The following is an 18746-nucleotide window of genomic DNA, read 5'->3' on the forward strand; positions in this document are numbered from 1 at the left end:
GTTTCCAGTTATAGTCATGGGTGTGGTTGATGTTTTAGGTGCTGATGTTGTGTTTGATGGTGAAATGTTTCCAGTTATAGTCATGGGTGTGATTGATGTTGTTTCAGGTGCTGATGATGTCGTGTTTGATGTTGAAATGTTTTCAGTTATAGTTAAAGGTGTGGTTGTTGTTTTAGGTGCTGATGTTGTCGTGTTTGATGTTGTAATGTTTCCAGTTATAGTCATGGGTGTGGTTGATGTTTTAGGAGCTGATGTTGTCGTGTTTGATGTTGAAATGTTTCCAGTTATTGTCAAGGGTGTGGTTGATGTTTTAGGTGCTGATGTTGTCGTGTTTGATGTTGAAATGTTTCCAGTTATTGTCATGGGTGTGATTGATGTTGTTTCAGATGCTGATGTTGTCGTGTTTGATGTTGAAATGTTTCCAGTTATAGTCATGGGTGTGATTGATGTTGTTTCAGGTGCTGATGTTGTCGTGTTTGATAATGAAATGTTTCCAGTTATAGTTAAAGGTGTGGTTGTTGTTTTAGGTGCTGATGTTGTCGTGTTTGATGTTGAAATGTTTCCAGTTATAGTCATGAGTGTGGTTGATGTTTTAAGTGCTGATGTTGTCGTGTTTGATGTTGAAATGTTTCCAGTTACAGTCATGGGTGTTGTTGATGTTTTAGGTGCTGATGTTGTCATGTTTGATGTTGTAATGTTTCCAGTTATAGTCATGGGTGTGGTTGATGCTTTAGGTGCTGATGTTGTGTTTGATGGTGAAATGTTTCCAGTTATAGTTAAAGGTGTGGTTGTTGTTTTAGGTGCTGATGTTGTCGTGTTTGATGGTGAAATGTTTCCAGTTACAGTCATGGGTGTGGTTGATGTTTTAGGTGCTGATGTTGTCGTGTTTGATGTTGTAATGTTTCCAGTTACAGTCATGGGTGTGGTTGATGTCTTAGGTGCTGATGTTGTCGTGTTTGATGTTGTAATGTTTCCAGTTATAGTCATGGGTGTGGTTGATGTTTTAGGTGCTGATGTTGTGTTTGATGGTGAAATGTTTCCAGTTATAGTCATGGGTGTGATTGATGTTGTTTCAGGTGCTGATGTTGTCGTGTTTGATGTTGAAATGTTTCCTGTTATAGTCATGGGTGTGGTTGATGGTTTAGGTGCTGATGTTGTGTTTGATGTTGAAATGTTTCCAGTTATAGTCATGGGTGTGGTTGATGTTTTAGGTGTTGATGTTGTCGTGTTTGATGTTGCAATGTTTCCAATTATTGTCAAGGTTGTGGTTGATGTTTTAGGTGCTGATGTTGTCGTGTTTGATGTTGAAATGTTTCCAGTTATATTTAAAGGTGTGTTTGATGTTTTAGGTGCTGATGTTGTCGTGTTTGATGATGAAATATTTCCAATTAATGTCAAGGGTGTGGTTGATGTTTTAGGTGCTGATGTTGCCGTGCTTGATGTTGAAATGTTTCCAGTTATAGTTAAAGGTGTGGTTGATGTTTTAGGTGCTGATGTTGTCGTGTTTGATGTTGAAAGGTTTCCAATTATTGTCAAGGTTGTGGTTGATGTTTTAGGTGCTGATGTTGTCGTGTTTGATGTTGAAATGTTTCCAGTTATATTTAAAGGTGTGTTTGATGTTTTAGGTGCTGATGTTGTCGTGTTTGATGATGAAATATTTCCAATTAATGTCAAGGGTGTGGTTGATGTTTTAGTTGCTGATGTTGTCGTGTTTGATGTTGAAATGTTTCCAGGTATAGTTAAAGGTGTGGTTGATGTTTTAGGTGCTGATGTTGTCGTGTTTGATGTTGAAATGTTTCCAATTATTGTCAAGGGTGTGGTTGATGTTTTAGGTGCTGATGTTGTCGTGTTTGATGTTGAAATGTTTCCAGTTATAGTCATGGGTGTGATTGATGTTGTTTCAGGTGCTGATGTTGTCGTGTTTGATGTTGAAATGTTTCCAGTTATAGTCAAGGTTGTGGTTGTTGTTTTAGGTGCTGATGTTGTCGTGTTTGATGTTGTAATGTTTCCAGTTACAGTCATGGGTGTGGTTGATGTTTTAGGTGCTGATGTTGTCGTGTTTGATGTTGAAATGTTTCCAGTTACAGTCATGGGTGTGGTTGATGTTTTAGGTGCTGATGTTGTCGTGTTTGATGTTGTAATTTTTCCAGTTATAGCCATGGGTGTGATTGATATTGTTGTAGGTGCTGATGTTGTGTTTGATGTTGAAATGTTTTCAGTTATAGTTATGGGTGTGATTGATGTTGTTTCAGGTGCTGATGTTGTCGTGTTTGATGTTGAAATGTTTCCAGTTATAGTCATGGGTGTGATTGATGTTGTTTCAGGTGCTGATGTTGTCGTGTTTGATGTTGAAATGTTTCCAGTTATAGTCATGGGTGTGATTGTTATTGTTTTAGGTGCTGATGTTGTCGTGTTTGATGTTGAAATGTTTCCAGTTACAGTCATGGGTGTGGTTGATGTTTTAGGTGCTGATGTTGTCGTGTTTGATGTTGAAATGTTTCCAGTTATAGTCACGGGTGTGATTGATGTTGTTTTAGGTGCTGATGTTGTCGTGTTTGATGTTGAAATGTTTCCAGTTATAGTCAAGGGTGTGGTTGATGTTTTAGGTGCTGATGTTTTCGTGTTTGATGTTGAAAAGTTTCCAGTTATAGTCATGGGTGTGGTTGATGTTTTAGGTGCTGATGTTGTCGTGTTTGATGTTGAAATGTTTCCAGTTATAGTAAAGGGTGTGGTTGATGTTTTAGGTGCTGATGTTGTCGTGTTTGATGTTGAAATGTTTCCAGTTATAGTCATGAGTGTGGTTGATGTTTTAGGTGCTGATGTTGTCGTGTTTGATGTTGAAATGTTTCCAGTTATAGTTAAAAGTGTGGTTGGTGTTTTAGGTGCTGATGTTGTCGTGTTTGATGTTGAAAAGTTTCCAGTTATAGTCACGGGTGTGATTGATGTTGTTTTAGTTGCTGATGTTGTCGTGTTTGATGTTGAAAAGTTTCCAGTTATAGTCACGGGTGTGATTGATGTTGTTTTAGGTGCTGATGTTGTCGTGTTTGATGTTGAAATGTTTCCAGTTATAGTCAAGGGTGTGGTTGATGTTTTAGGTGCTGATGTTGTCGTGTTTGATGTTGAAAAGTTTCCAGTTATAGTCATGGGTGTGGTTGATGTTTTAGGTGCTGATGTTGTCGTGTTTGATGTTGAAATGTTTCCAGTTATAGTAAAGGGTGTGGTTGATGTTTTAGGTGCTGATGTTGTGTTTGATGTTGAAATGTTTCCAGTTATAGTAAAGGGTGTGGTTGATGTTTTAGGTGCTGATGTTGTGTTTGATGTTGAAATGATTCCAGTTATAGTCAAGGGTGTGGTTGTTGTTTTAGGTGCTGATGTTGTCGTGTTTGATGTTGAATTGTTCCCAATTATTGTCAAGGGTGTGGTTGATGTTTTAGGTGCTGATGTTGTCGTGTTGGTTGTCGAAATGTTTCCAATTATTGTCAAGGGTGTGGTTGATGTTTTAGGTGCTGATGTTGTCGTGTTTGATGTTGAAATGTTTCCAATTATTGTCAAGGATGTGGTTGATGTTTTAGGTGCTGATGTTGTCGTGTTTGATGTTGAAATGTTTCCAGTTATAGTCATGAATGTGATTGATGTTGTTTTGGGTGCTGATGTTGTCGTGTTTGATGTTGAAATGTTTCCAGTTATAGTTAAAAGTGTGGTTGGTGTTTTAGGTGCTGATGTTGTCGTGTTTGATGTTGAAATGTTTCCAGTTATAGTCAAGGGTGTGGTTGATGTTTTAGGTGCTGATGTGGTCGTGTTTGATGTTGAAATGTTTCCGGTTATAGTAAAGGGTGTGGTTGATGTTTTAGGTGCTGATGTTGTGTTTGATGTTGAAATGTTTCCAGTTATAGTCATGAATGTGATTGATGTTTTTTTGGGTGCTGATGTTGTCGTGTTTGATGTTGAAATGTTTCCAGTTATAGTCATGGGTGTAGTTGATGTTTTAGGTGCTGATGTGGTCGTGTTTGATGTTGAAATGTTTCCAGTTATAGTAAAGGGTGTGGTTGATGTTTTAGGTGCTGATGTTGTGTTTGATGTTGAAATGTTTCCAGTTATAGTCAAGGGTGTGGTTGATGTTTTAGGTGCTGATGTGGTCGTGTTTGATGTTGAAATGTTTCCGGTTATAGTAAAGGGTGTGGTTGATGTTTTAGGTGCTGATGTTGTGTTTGATGTTGAAATGTTTCCAGTTATAGTCATGAATGTGATTGATGTTGTTTTGGGTGCTGATGTTGTCGTGTTTGATGTTGAAATGTTTCCAGTTATAGTCATGGGTGTAGTTGATGTTTTAGGTGCTGATGTGGTCGTGTTTGATGTTGAAATGTTTCCAGTTATAGTAAAGGGTGTGGTTGATGTTTTAGGTGCTGATGTTGTGTTTGATGTTGAAATGTTTCCAGTTATAGTCAAGGGTGTGGTTGATGTTTTAGGTGCTGATGTGGTCGTGTTTGATGTTGAAATGTTTCCGGTTATAGTAAAGGGTGTGGTTGATGTTTTAGGTGCTGATGTTGTGTTTGATGTTGAAATGTTTCCAGTTATAGTCATGAATGTGATTGATGTTGTTTTGGGTGCTGATGTTGTCGTGTTTGATGTTGAAATGTTTCCAGTTATAGTCATGGGTGTAGTTGATGTTTTAGGTGCTGATGTGGTCGTGTTTGATGTTGAAATGTTTCCAGTTATAGTAAAGGGTGTGGTTGATGTTTTAGGTGCTGATGTTGTGTTTGATGTTGAAATGTTTCCAGTTATAGTCATGAATGTGATTGATGTTGTTTTGGGTGCTGATGTTGTCGTGTTTGATGTTGAAATGTTTCCAGTTATAGTCAAGTGTGTGGTTGATGTTTTAGGTGCTGATGTTGTCGTGTTTGATGTTGCAATGTTTCCAGTTTTAGTTAAAAGTGTGGTTGGTGTTTTAGGTGCTGATGTTGTCGTGTTTGATGTTGAAATGTTTCCAGTTATAGTCAAGGGTGTGGTCGATGTTTTAGGTTCTGATGTTGTCGTGTTTGATATTGAAATGTTTCCAGTTATAGTCATGGGTGTGATTGATGTTATTTTAGGTGCTGATGTTGTCGTGTATGATGTGATGGTTGCATTTATGTTTGTTGGTGTGATTGATGCTGTTTTAGGTGCTGATGTTGTATTTAATAATGAAGTATTATTAACCTTGAACATGAAGCTAGTAGTTGTAGTCCTTGGGATACCTGCTGTCGTGGTTGATACAGAACTGTTACCTATTGCAAGTGTGGATCTGTTTGTTAATGGTGATGTTGTTGTGTCTGACAATGAAGTATTAGTTATTAGAAACATTAGGCTAGTAGTGGTTATTCTTGGTGTAGTAGTGATTGTTCCTGAATTGTTTCCATTTATAGCTACTTGGCTTGTTGCAGTTTTAGATGTTGATGCTGTGGTATTTACGGATGAGTAGCTACTTGTTATAAGAATGCGGCTTGTTGTTGTTGTACTTAGTGTATTTGTTGTAATGTCTGAGGCTGAATTGTAAGATATAGTCTCTAAATTGATGTCTACTTCATCAGATGATGTTGCTGTCGGATTCGATTCTGAACTGATTTCAGAGACTGTCTGAAAGCTGGTTTCATGTACCATCGGCGGTATAGTGTAGACAACTGGTGGTTCTGTTGACGTGTTTGTGTCTGGAATGTGAAAAATAATGGGAAATTGCTAAGTAAATATATTGAATAAATCAAATCATGCAATAATTTTGCAAATTTGAAAATATTTCTATATAAAATAGGACTCCTCGGTATTTCACAATTTGATATTAGTTTCTCTCCCTCTATGTTTCAAACTACTTATCACCTTAGTACTAAAACTCAAGGGGATGTAAAATTAGATCCCGTATTTTCTATATGATTTATTAAGAGTACAGATTTGCTTTTTCAATGCACATATAGATGACACACACAATTGCTGAATGCCGAACATATTTTTAAAAATAACGGATAATATTTTAAGGCGCAGGATAATCGCTGATAATTATTCTCGAGCTGAGTTACCAATATAGGCCCTATTTCTTTCAGAACAAGTAATACTAAATGTTTATTTATTTTTATGTATCTATTATTTTGTTCAAAGTTGTAATCTGTGTGTGTCTTTGTACCTGTGCGTGTGTATACGTTGGTTTGTCTGTGTTTCCATTTGTGTCTGCGTGTGTTTGCATGTGTCTCTGTATGTCTGTGTACTCTTATGTGTGTCTGTTTCTTAGTGTCTGTATGTGTGTCCGTGCGTATGTCTGTGTAAGTGCTCAAGCTTATTTCACCTGATATACACAAAACCCACTTTAATAGGAAGACGAATTAATATAACCTTTATACTCTACACTAACCTTGCGGCTCACAGAGTTCATCCACTCTCGTATAATTCATCACACATCCTATAACACTCTGTGAAATGTTAGTACAGAGCTGGAGCTCCATCTCTAGCAGATCTGGGTCTGCCTTCCTGCAGGGGTAACACGCCGCCATTATATGGCTCGTCAGGTTGTTGTAAGTCCCATCGGGGCATGGCAAGCACGTGATATTTGGCGCCAGGAACTCTCCAGCTCCGCAAGTTAACACCGCTAGAGACAGGCATGGCGTCAAAAAGCATGCGTAGAGTATGCCAATTGATACATACATGCACAGTAATAACGGTACTGTCATATTCTGAAGAAGAAAATAGAAATCAAACAAACCCAAGTTCAGTCGTGTTATTAAGGAAATAACACAATCACTAAATGTATCTTAAGAATACTTTATTTGAATATGGTCGGTAAAGCTCAAAACTAGCTGGATTTTTGAAGACGTTTCTATATTTCTTTTCACAATCGTGTACATTTTTACTTTCTCGTATATACGAAGTATAGAGAAAGTATTGTAATCGTGCACAAAAATCACTTGAAATTTTAACAATTTTCACCGTATTACACCTCAGTCCTTCATCACATCCGAAGTATAGAGGACTTATTTTAATCGGGCAAAAATTATCAATCCAGATTTATCAAAATTAAGAGGTTTTATGCGTAATCCAGTCTGAAAAACTGGGCTTTGCAATTCTGTCCGTATGTCTGTGTGTCTGTGTGTGTGTGTGTCCGTGTGTAAACACGATTACTTGAGTACCGTTATAGCTAGGTTGATGAAATTTCATATATAAGTATTTTATCAAAATCGTGGATCCGTATCAACTTTTGAGCGATTTCCGATAACCGGAAGTGGTACTTTTCCTACTTTGAATTTTTCAAAAGCCTATAACTTGAGTACTATTTCAGATAGATAAATGAAATTTCACATGTAAGTAAAAGATCTAATTCTCTACCTTCTGTTAAATTTTGAGTAATTTCCGTTGACCGGAAGTAGTAATTTACGCTACTTCCGATTTCTCAAAAAACTAATGTAAATTTTTAAAGTACTAATAATATTGCGCGCTATTGTGCACTTTTTTATTTGGCGTTCACTAGTTCACTTGGTGTGCAATTATTTTGTCTACGAGATTTTATTCTATTTTTAAAACTTTAAGTATTTAAAATGGATTAAAAATCATGTCAATAGCCCGAGTTCCCATCCCCTGTTGTTTTATATAAGAATATTCGAGAAAGTTTAGGGGAGATCACTCCCGGTTTATTTAAAAACAGATCTGATTATGAAAACTTGATTTTGTGTTAAAAACTTGATTTTTTTGTATTTGTGTTTCACTTTCGTACACAATATATTTTTGATTGTTCATACTTCAGGTAACTAAACAGTATTTTGAAAATAATATCCTAAACATTTTTTTTTCTATTCCTGAAAATGATAATTTAAAAATAAACAAACTCGCTTTCAGTAGGTCATGCTTACGTTTATAGTGTATATAAATATTAATCGGCAGGTAAGTAGAGCTTATAGAACTAAATTAACGGCGTGATCCAACGGAAGTCCCAGAGTCAACCCAGCTATGATGGGTACCTGACTCACTTTAGTAAAATATAGTAGGCTGTACACAGAACACCACTTGCGTTTGTCCTTAGAGTAAACGGGGGTGAGCCAGAAACGACACGCCTTTTTAAAGCTATACCCTCCATTCCTTACCAATTGTCACACGTCGTTTGCAAAAACACTCCATCCCTTTTAAAACCGTAATTGTGTTTTTGGAATATCGATTTTTTTCTCAAATATTTACTTAGCTCGGTCATCATTGTAATTTTTTAGACGCGTATTGATCTAGTATACATGTCGCAAGTGTAAACGCGGTGTTACAAGGTACAAAAAGCAATAATTTAAAAATGCGAAATGACGGCTTTATTCGAAAATTATTTATGTGTCGTCTTACTTTCTGAGCCCAACCCTTATCCCCCTTACACTCGTCAAACGTCGTCAAAAAAAAAAAAACCGAACCTCCATCTATGAGTGTGACGGCGTTTAGGGACGCCCCCTATTTCTATACAACACACCAAGTAAAATCCGTGTTCCACCAATGTACTATTTACACCAACGTAAAAATTCTTCATGTTGGTATTAGAAAAAAACATTGTAAAAATTAAAATAACTTGTAAATAAAATGTAGACCTACCTACAAACTGGATGCTAGCGAAGTCGACCAAATGACAGGCTAGAGATAAGAAACAGCTGCACAGCCTAATGAGATGTGAGAGCTAAATCCTGATACTATAATCTACAAATAACTGCCTACCTCCACCCTGGGCAGACATTGAGGTATCGAGAACAAAACGATTAAAAATCGATGTATTTTCTATTCTACCGTCCTGTCCCCTGCTCCCCCCCACCACCCATAACTCCCATGCTCCCCCCCCCCCCCCCCCCACCACCACCCATCTCATATCCTATCCCCCTTTGTTAAATTTTCTTGGAAAATTCCAGACATGTAACAATGTGACACGTGACTCACACACGGGTACTAGATCTATATCTACGAGAACTAGGTCAAGGTGAAACTATTACATGAAGTATATTGATTCCATTTCATCAACCGCACTGCTAATCTTTTTGCAACACGTAAACAGACGACAATTAATAATTTCGCGTTTTTTTTAACACAACAAAACACGTCATAGCACTAGATTAATGTTGCTAACGTTTGGTTCAAATAAATTATCTTTCTTGAAATAATCAACTGTGTTACCATTCATTGTTGATGTTCCCCACTCTTTAAATTTTGGTGAGGATTCATGAGTCACCTTTCGATAAGCCCAATAAAATAAAGCGGGAGTGATCTCCCCTAAAATTTCTCGAATAATTCTTATAAACAATACGAGGGGATGGCAACTCGGGATATAAACACTATTTGTAATCAATTTTTAAATGCTTAAACTTTTAAAAATAGAATCTAATCTCGTAGAAAAAAGAATTGTGCACCAAGTGAACAGTAACCAATTTGTGTATAATAGTGCGGAATATTAGTATTTTATATGCGGTTTTTTTTTTTCGAGAAATCGGAAAAAGCTTAAAGTACAACTTCCGGTCAACGGAAATTACTCAAAATGTGCTACGCCTCGGGATCCAAAGACGTTATGTTTTCTCTATTGTTAGTACTTGAGCAAGATATATGTATGTATGTATGTATATATATATATATATATATATATATATATATATATATATATATATATATATATATATATAGCCTATATATATATATATAAGCATTGATCGATCAATATGTTTTGAATTTAAAACAATATAAAGGTATTGATTACATTGATTAGAGGCTGATCGTGGTGTATACATGTATATTTTATTTACCTGCCGTCTCCGTGATGGAAAGAAAAAAAAGCTTTGATTGGGTTGGACAACAAATATTGCTTAAATCGTCAAGCAAATCATAAAATAATGGTATTCCCTAGGCCAGGGGTTCCCAACCTTTTTTTACTCTAGAGCACATTCTAAAATATCGGGCACCACCTATTTTAAATCGGCAAACTCCTTCCAGAGGCGTAGCGACCCTTCCCGCCACCCGGGGACAATACTTTCGATTTGCACCCCCCCCCCCTCAAACTTTCGATTTGCACCCCCCCCCCTCAAACTTTCGATTTGCACCCCCCCCCCCCCCTCAAACTTTCGATTTCCATCCCCTTCAACCTTTCAATAATGTTTATGAAAAAAATTCTGTCTCTGTCGAATAGTGAGAGGCGGGCACATACGAATCGTTCGGCTGGCGCCATGGCGCCCGCGGGCACGGGGTTGGGAAACCCTGCCCTAGGCGGCTGTAGTAGCGAGAACTTGTGGCTGCACACAATATGGTAACAAGGGACGAAAATGTATCAATGCTGAGTTGTTTGGAGAAATGTAACTGATGAACCATGATCTATTAGGACATTTCTCCCCGATATTACCCCGCAGCAATTACCCCCCCCCCCCCTGTCAGATTACCCCCACCCCCAGTTAGGGATAGACTTAGAGTTAGGGCTAGGGTTTGATTTAGGGTTAGGGTTTGGCGTAGGTTTTGAGTTGGTGTATGGATTGATGTTGGGTTTAGGGTTAGCTCTAAGTTTGGGTTTGTGTTTTAATGTTAGGGTTAGAGTCAGGGATGGGGTGTTGGTAATGTCGTTGCTGGGGGGGGGGAGTGCTAGACCTGTGCAGGGGTAGGTTTTAATTAATATGGTGCGCTATCGCTAAGGGAAAGGTGGGTGATAAGAACATGCGAGATTGTGTTAAATTTATTTTTCTTAATTCTTGCTAAATTTGAATTTCTTTAACACTTTTATCGTGTAGATTGGATTAAATTGAACCTGATTTAAATTTCTGGTGATTTGGAGACGACAATTTACTTTTCTAATTTGTTGGCTGATGCGGAGTAAATGGAAAAGGGGGTTAAACAGTATGACGTCACAGCTTTCTATATTTCGTACCATTTTTTTAAAATCTTCAGTTTAGATGCCATCCAAAGACTTCTATTGTAAATTGTTGGAATACTATTGATCAGTCTTCAAAGTCTTGGGTTAGATCCCTGAGCTTCATCAAAGGGAAACAAGCGCATTTAATATTTCAAAATGATTTAAACAAGGGTTGCAATATTGTAAAATGGGAATAAGGGTGTAATGAGGTGCGTCGTCATTGGTCTGGAGGAAATAGATTTTCGACAAAAGAACATGGTTTATAGAAGTCTCTTTATCATCATCTTTCCTTTTTGTCAGCCTTTCAATTAGTTACCAGTGTTTCTTTCAAATAATTTTCTCGGAGAGGGGGGGAGGGAGTATTTGAAACTTACGCACGGGGGGGGGGGGACTCACTTAAATTCCCGGATGACACTGGTTAAAGTATATGCCCTATAGGCCTACTTCCTATAAAAAATTTGTTATTTTCGTTCTAAGGTTGATGGGGTGAAAGACCTAGCAATCCGTAGGGATGATGAAACCTGCAAATGCAAAGAACAAGGTCACATTGCCAAAGAGTGCAGTATGGATATAGATACAGGCGCCCGTGATAGCTGTAGAAAACCAGGCCACGTACAACGAAACTATCCCAATGGGACCAGTAGAGCGTGCAACTGGCGTACTGAAAATGTACATCGACGGTCAGATGATCTCAAGTGTTATTGCTGCGGTAGTGTTGGTCACATATCACGGGCGTGTCCCACAGCTCGGCGTGATATGTTAGAAAAATGTTCCCTGCTTAAAGACTCGTATATGAGAGTGAGGTAAAGCACAAAATTGGGAGGCGTATCCTTACATGAGGGCGTATGTGTTTTACTAACTCGGTATATGAAGGGATGGTGAGGACGGTGCTATAACCATTACCCAGCCGCTTTTACTTTCCCCAACGAAAATCCAGTACCCATCAGAGCTGGGTGGACTCAGTGATGCCTGAGAATTTTTTTTTATAAATTACCTTCGGTCAACCTCCCACCACCCTTCCCCGAAGATTAATCTTCAAGCTGACCCCCCCCCCCCCAACACTCCCTAGTCACTCTGTTTTTTCGCCATGTCATTGTCGGTGTGTTAAATAAGGAATGATAGCAGCCATATTTTTGTTTTTGTTGTAACGAACTGTGCAGTTTACCTGTGTTCCGGTACAATGCGTTCAGATGTGTTATGAAGAGTGTATCACGTGACTTATTTATAAAGCGGGTCTAACCGGGACTGTTAGAGTTAAAAGAGATGGCACGATTTAAAAAAAAAATATTTCAATTGAGCCCACTCTTACTATTATTCATAAGAAAAAAAAGTATGTTTATTGTCTAATTTGAACATAAGTAAAAAGTATGTTTATTATCTATTTTTTATCCAAAAACTTATCTTTATAAATTTATTATATATTTTTCATTATGTTGTTCTCCTGTGCTCGACGGTATTGTATGTGTAATTAAAAAGCTGCATGATGGTGTGTATACCTACCTAGATTGTCTACAACATACTTTCTACTCATGTAAAACCACGACTTATTACACCATAACACTGAAATCAACAACTACCTAAACAGGGGTGGGCGTGAGGGTGACACCATAACGTAAACTGGCACGCTATAGTGAAGACTACATTCAGCTGTTTTAATAAACCTGTATAGATAAGCATTGTTACTAATAAGTGTGTGCACAGTTTAAAGCTAACACCTGTAGGAGGGGGGAGGTGGGATAGCACTAACTGCAAACATATACAAACACACACACATATATATATATATATAAATTCATGTTCTTAGGGAAGTGACAACACAAGGTGCCGCACCAGTGCCATATGACCTAGCGACGACACTGTATGTATATATATATATATATATATATATATATATATATATATATATATATATATATATATATATATATATATATATATTCATGTAAGTCGCATTTAGAGTTTCAAGCGACTGTCTTGAATCACGTCTTCAATGAAATAGAATTTATATAAAAAATATACTTTTACCAGTGTCCGCCCCCTCCCACGAAAATTTAATCCACCCCCCCCCTCTCTTCCGCTAGGCCTTAGTAAAGTGTACATTGTGTGGTGATGTAATGTGTATGAAAGGTGTATACGTGGCACCGATCATTGCGGGTGCGTTTATATCCTGTAGCGACACGCAAGTCCGGATGTGTTGACGTGTATGTACGGGGTACGGCGGAAGGCAGTTGAAGGTTGAAGTAGAAGGATGGTGTATACGTATGCCTGAGTGTACGAGATTCCTGACGTAAAGTATATAGTATGTAGTATGTAGTATGCAGTATGTACTATGTAGTATGTAATATGTAGTATGTAGTATGTAGCATGTAGCATGTAGCATGTAGCATGTAGCATGTAGCATGTAGCATGTAGCATGTAGCATGTAGCATGTAGCATGTAGCATGTAGCATGTAGCATGTAGCATGTAGTATGTAGTATGTAGTATGCAGTATGTAGTATGTAGTATACAGTATACAGTATACAGTATACAGTATACAGTATACAGTATACAGTATACAGTATACAGTATACAGTATACAGTATACAGTATACAGTATACAGTATACAGTATACAGTATACAGTATACAGTATGCAGTATGCAGTATGCAGTATACAGTATACAGTATACAGTATACAGTATACAGTATACAGTATACAGTATACAGTATGCAGTATGCAGTATGCAGTATGCAGTATACAGTATACAGTATACAGTATACAGTATACAGTATACAGTATACAGTATACAGTGTAGAGTATAGAGTATCGAGTATCGAGTATCGAGTATCGAGTATACAGTATACAGTCTATAGTATACAGTATATAGCGTATATTGTGTAGTGTAGTATATATGGACTTTATCTCGAGCATATTCTTAGTATTCATACATCATTTAACAACTACAATTGTTTATTTTATGTTAGGGTTGCTATGTTAGCAGGATACGTGCTTCTATGGGAAATAACCTCAGTCAGAAACACAGCGTACGTAATTTATAGGAACGTTCTCGGCTACCAGCTAACACACGGTAGCAGGATGTATAATTTACAATAGCGTGTGTTTATAAGAACGTCTAGTTTTACGCGTGTACAAACAAATATATTCCTAACGGGACCGTCATTTGTGTAATGTTTGTAAGTCTACATAGTGCGAAAAAAAATCGACAAAAATATAAATTTTGTTCAAACTTTCCAGATACGTTCAACTTTGATGGTAACACAAGTATATATATATATTTTTAGTTTAAGTAGACATGAACAATTAATTAAATGGTTTCGAAACTGAGGAGAGATAACAAGACTAGATGTAACGATCACTATATAACTATATTCATTAACCGAAGGGCAGATAACTAGCTAGACACGATCACTCGATAAGTCTACTGGGCTGTGGATCACGCCGATTGTTTACATCAGGGGTCTCCAAACGTTTCAGCCCGAGGGCCGCATTAACTTTCAAATATCAGTTCGGGGGGGGGGGGGGGCAGAGATTCTTCAAAGCATCTTTTCGGTGTTATGGAGCCCCCCCCCCCCATCCCTGCCCGAAGAACGTCTACCTCCTCTCCCCCCCCCCCCCCAACAAAATATAAAATATAGAAATAAATACGAATTTCAAGTGCCTACCTTCCCCGAGAAAAAAGTCTGAAAAAAAAAACACTGTCGAGGGTAGACAACACACTCGAGGTCCAAGTTTGCTCTCTTATTGTTCTTCACATATTTCATTCTTAAACTTTTTTGTACACACAGATATGTTGTTCCAAAATTTGAAAGGTACTTTTTTATGCAAATGTTTTAATATTAGGAAAGTTCTCCTTGTGCAAAAATGTAAAAAAAAAACATACCCGCCCTTCTGTGAACGTGTCTTTAATGACCACCAGCAACAGTTCATCTTTGCTATTGGCCACATTTGCTTCAAATGGGTTTCGAAATAGTCTCACATCTTCTGCCTTTGAATCCAAGTCAGAAAACCGCTACTGAAACTGCTGCTGGAGGTCTTTAATGATCTCGAATGTAAATGACGTGGGGAACTCAGTGGTTGCTTCAGTCGTATAGACTTGCACCGCTGTGAGTGCGCCAAGTTGTTGGCCTGTACTTGTTCGAAAATACTTGACACAAGTTTGGAAAGGCCTTTAAGTGGGTGTATAGATCAGAAACTGATTTCCTTCTCTGGTAGTTTTAGCTTCAGAAAATTTAAATGACTAGTTCTGCATGCAGCACAGGCCAATTTGTATGCGTTTATTTGTTGCGCATTTTTTTTTTAAATATTAAAAAAAATAAAGCATTTCTATATCGAGCTTGCAGTGGAAGAAACATCACTCTCATTGATATAAAATAATATGCGAGAAAGTATATGGGAGATCTGTATAGTCTAAAAAAGAGGGCCTTCTTAAATAACTAGTATATGCAAACAATAGGTTATTGTAATAAAAGCTTCCAATGCTATCAACACAGTACATTTCTTTACAACAGCTTCGTATAAAAACATTCAGGTTACTTATTCAACGAAAGTTTTTGTCTGATTTGACCTGCATGATTACATGAGCCAATTGATAACTGTTTTTTTTACAAGCTTTTTTTTGGTTCGCAATATTTGTTATTGGATTTGCGGAAAATTGAGTAACTCAAATTTTGAACCACTTCTAATGCAGCAATTTCGTTTAAACTTCCCAGATACGTTCCATTTTGATGACAATACAAATCTATTTTTTTAATTCAATTAGATGTTTAACATGTCATTAAAAATTAATAAATTTGTTCAATACCAAGGGGAGATAACAACATTAATTCAATCGATAAATTATTATATTCAAAAACATAAAGAGGGAGTGATCTCCCCTAAACTTTCTCGAATATCTATCTATCTATATATATAATTCTCTTCATGGGGACCATAGAAGACACCACGCAGCTTAGCCACCATCCTCATCCCCACCCGTCAGGTGAGCTGTGGTTCACACCGAATGTTTACAACCGTAGAGCCGGGTCGGCTATTAGGGGTAGGGGCAGATAATTTAGATTTGATAAGGGGAGGTAATTACAATTTCTGCCATAAATATTCATTGTCGTCTGTAAACTGTCGTCACGGACGGCTGCTTTCACGGAGTTCGCGGGAGGGTGGGGGAGGGAGGGCGAGGATAATCGTCTTTACCAGCTACTTGTATGGGCTGTAAAACAGTGAAAGTTAAGTTTGGAGCTAAACACGGACCCCCGCCAATATTATGACAAGTATCTACAAAAGTCGATGTTTAGGAGAACTCCCAGCTTTAAGTGCAGACGTAAAAAAACTGACGACCTCGTAAGAGCTGACTATAGTACCAATCAAATTACCAAATGAAATTGAAAAATAATTTTCGGTCACGTTTTTAATTGTTCTCTTAATATAGTGTATGCTAATTATTTCGATCCCAAAATATTCCATAATATTTCCTAGTTATTTTTAAATTCTTATTAACTTTATAGCAAAAACCATCTAAAACAGCTGGAAGTACCCGATCTAAAACAGGTGTTATTAATAAAAAAAAAAATTTCGAACACTTTCATGCACCCTTTTTTATTTAATACAAAATTACTTAACGCACGTTTGTCCATTTGCAGAGTATATTTGTTGGTAGAAAAAGATATTAAGACGATGGCAGCTTCAACCCGAGCAGGTAATGACGTTAGTTGTGTTGGAAATCTTTTATAGTTTTTCTAATATTTTTACTTTATGCCGGAGAACGTCTTGTTAAAATAAATGAAAAAATCATTTGTAACGCAAAAATTGCTTTTGTATATCGATGTTACAACAATAGGGCTGGTAAGTAGATCACCAACCAGTTCTATGGCTTATGCATGTTTTATTGAGCCGTAAGCTGGTTGGTGACTGACCTACTTAGCGCACAGATATACCGCACAGATCTGGGTCTCTCTGGGTTATGTGTAAAATCGTACTTTTCAGATTAGATTCTCATCTTTTAATCTAGCATAATTAATTAAATGCTTTTAATAGAAATAATTCTGTTCAAAACACAGTTATATATATATTTATATATATATATATATATATATATATATATACATATATATATATATATATATATATATATATATATATTGTTTCGTACATCTTAATTATGATAATAGTTTATGTTCAATGAACCTTCTCAAGATTTTTGCTCTCCAAGAGTTTCAGTATTAATTATCAAATATACTCTCTCTATTTAGTTTCAATAATATTTAACTTTAATAACTTCAAGCACATGATTAGGAAATCATTTTATTTTTTAATCAGCAGATTTTAAAAAGCTAACTTCGGAGAAAACAGAGTTGATGCAATCGTGCACAAAATGTCATGAAAGTGATAGAGGATACATTCCCGTTTCAGAATTTAGTATTCAAGACTTAGATACCTTAAACGTTGATGATATGAAGCAAGAACTATTCGATGTAATTAATTCTTTACAAAATTTGGTAGTGCTTATAAAAAGAAAATTCACCAACCCAGACCGTTGGGTGGGCGATTTTAAAATACTGTCTGAACCTGAAGCTGCAGCACAAGAGATACAAGAATCCGCAAAAGCACGCTACGGTAGTGGTCGAATCAAATGGGTTGAAATAAAAAAGGAAGAAGACAACCAAAAATGCCCTTGTCCTGGATGTGTCAAGTCTGGCAAGCACAAGAAAGAGTTTAGTTTAATTGTAATTGTGACAGCAGCTCACGTTGTAAACGATGACAATGAGGCTAAAAGTGTCGAGTGCATCATTAATTACAATAAAGATGGCGTGGAAAAAGGCCTCATCTGGCTTAATGGGCACACAATGAAAGCAATAAACCGAACAGATGATCGGTGTGAATTTTATGTTGTAACCCACGATAGAAAGCTGCGCAATCTATTGATAAGTAATATCATAAAATACCACGAGCGAAACAAACTCGTGGTAGAAAAACTAAAGAATCGCTTCATACAACCTGCAAGTGAAAATGAAAATGCAGCAAATATAGCGGTTGTAATATCGCATCCCCACTACTCGGCTAAAAAGATATCGATAGGAAAGGTAGAGATCATTCAAGAAAAAGCTGGCCCTAAGGAAAACACCATTAACACACAATATTTGTACGATGCTTTAACATGTGAAGGTAGTAGCGGTGGACCAGTGTACATATTGGGGAGAGAAAATGTTTGGACCAATCATCCACATTCTCGGTGGATAGGAGTTAATGAAAGAATTTTAAATATTAGTGCATTTGAATGGGAGGAAGAGACTGAAAATCTACAGACATTGAGAGAAATCATTGCTAAATCGCCAAAAGGCCCACCTGCAAAACGTGCTAGAAAGTAATATTTTTTGTTGCTCAAAACTACAAAAAGACCTAGCTGTATTTCTAACATATTTATACGTGTGTTTGAGAGGTGGATTGTTTTATTTGTCGATATAAGTATTCATTATAATTATTTTTAAACAGCTTTTTGTTGTTATATATATATTTATATATATATATATATATATATATATATATATATATATATATATATATATATATATATATATATATATATATATATATATATATATATATATATATATATATATATATATATATATATATATATATATATATATTTATTTATTTATTTATTTATATATATGACAAATGATAACCAGTGCTGTTTTAGTTATCTTTCAAGTGTTTTTAATTTGGGTAGTTCTGTATATGCATTTGTAAATACACGCATATGTCTTAACGATGTCAACATTTCTGCTGTCGTGATTTTCCATTCGAAACATCACTTGTTAATTCTAGATGTCATAAGAAATGAATTATTACTTTTATTGTAATCTTTATAAATAATCAGAGCTGCTATATACA

General features: G+C 36.6%; 2 protein-coding genes across 5 annotated transcripts; one reads left to right on the forward strand and one right to left on the reverse strand.

The window, feature by feature from the left end:
• LOC131933252 (uncharacterized) lies at positions 1-6515 on the reverse strand (the record flags this gene model as incomplete). The annotated part of the gene is made up of 3 exons (XM_059290031.1): positions 6377-6515; positions 4954-5684; positions 1-48 (listed from the first exon to the last, which is right to left on the reverse strand). Coding segments are annotated over exons 1-3 (918 nt in total), but the record flags the coding sequence as incomplete, so codon positions are not given.
• A 6564-nt stretch (positions 6516-13079) lies between these two features.
• On the forward strand, positions 13080-18329 carry LOC131933253 (uncharacterized). Of its 4 annotated transcripts, none has more exons than XM_059290032.1 (3): positions 13080-13145; positions 16493-16548; positions 17169-18329. In XM_059290032.1, exons 1-3 carry the CDS (start codon positions 13120-13122, stop codon positions 18215-18217), a joined length of 1131 nt encoding a protein of 376 aa, XP_059146015.1. In that variant the 5' UTR covers positions 13080-13119; the 3' UTR covers positions 18218-18329. The 4 variants fall into 4 exon arrangements, with proteins under 4 accessions (XP_059146015.1, XP_059146016.1, XP_059146017.1 ...); XM_059290033.1 differs by having other exon boundaries at positions 17172-18329; XM_059290034.1 differs by having other exon boundaries at positions 13094-13150.
• The last annotated feature ends 417 nt before the right edge of the window (positions 18330-18746 follow it).

This window comes from Physella acuta, unplaced genomic scaffold (genome assembly GCF_028476545.2).
Source record: "Physella acuta isolate Inbredline_101_S28 unplaced genomic scaffold, ASM2847654v3 ptg002420l, whole genome shotgun sequence".
Lineage (NCBI taxonomy): Eukaryota > Metazoa > Mollusca > Gastropoda > Physidae > Physella > Physella acuta.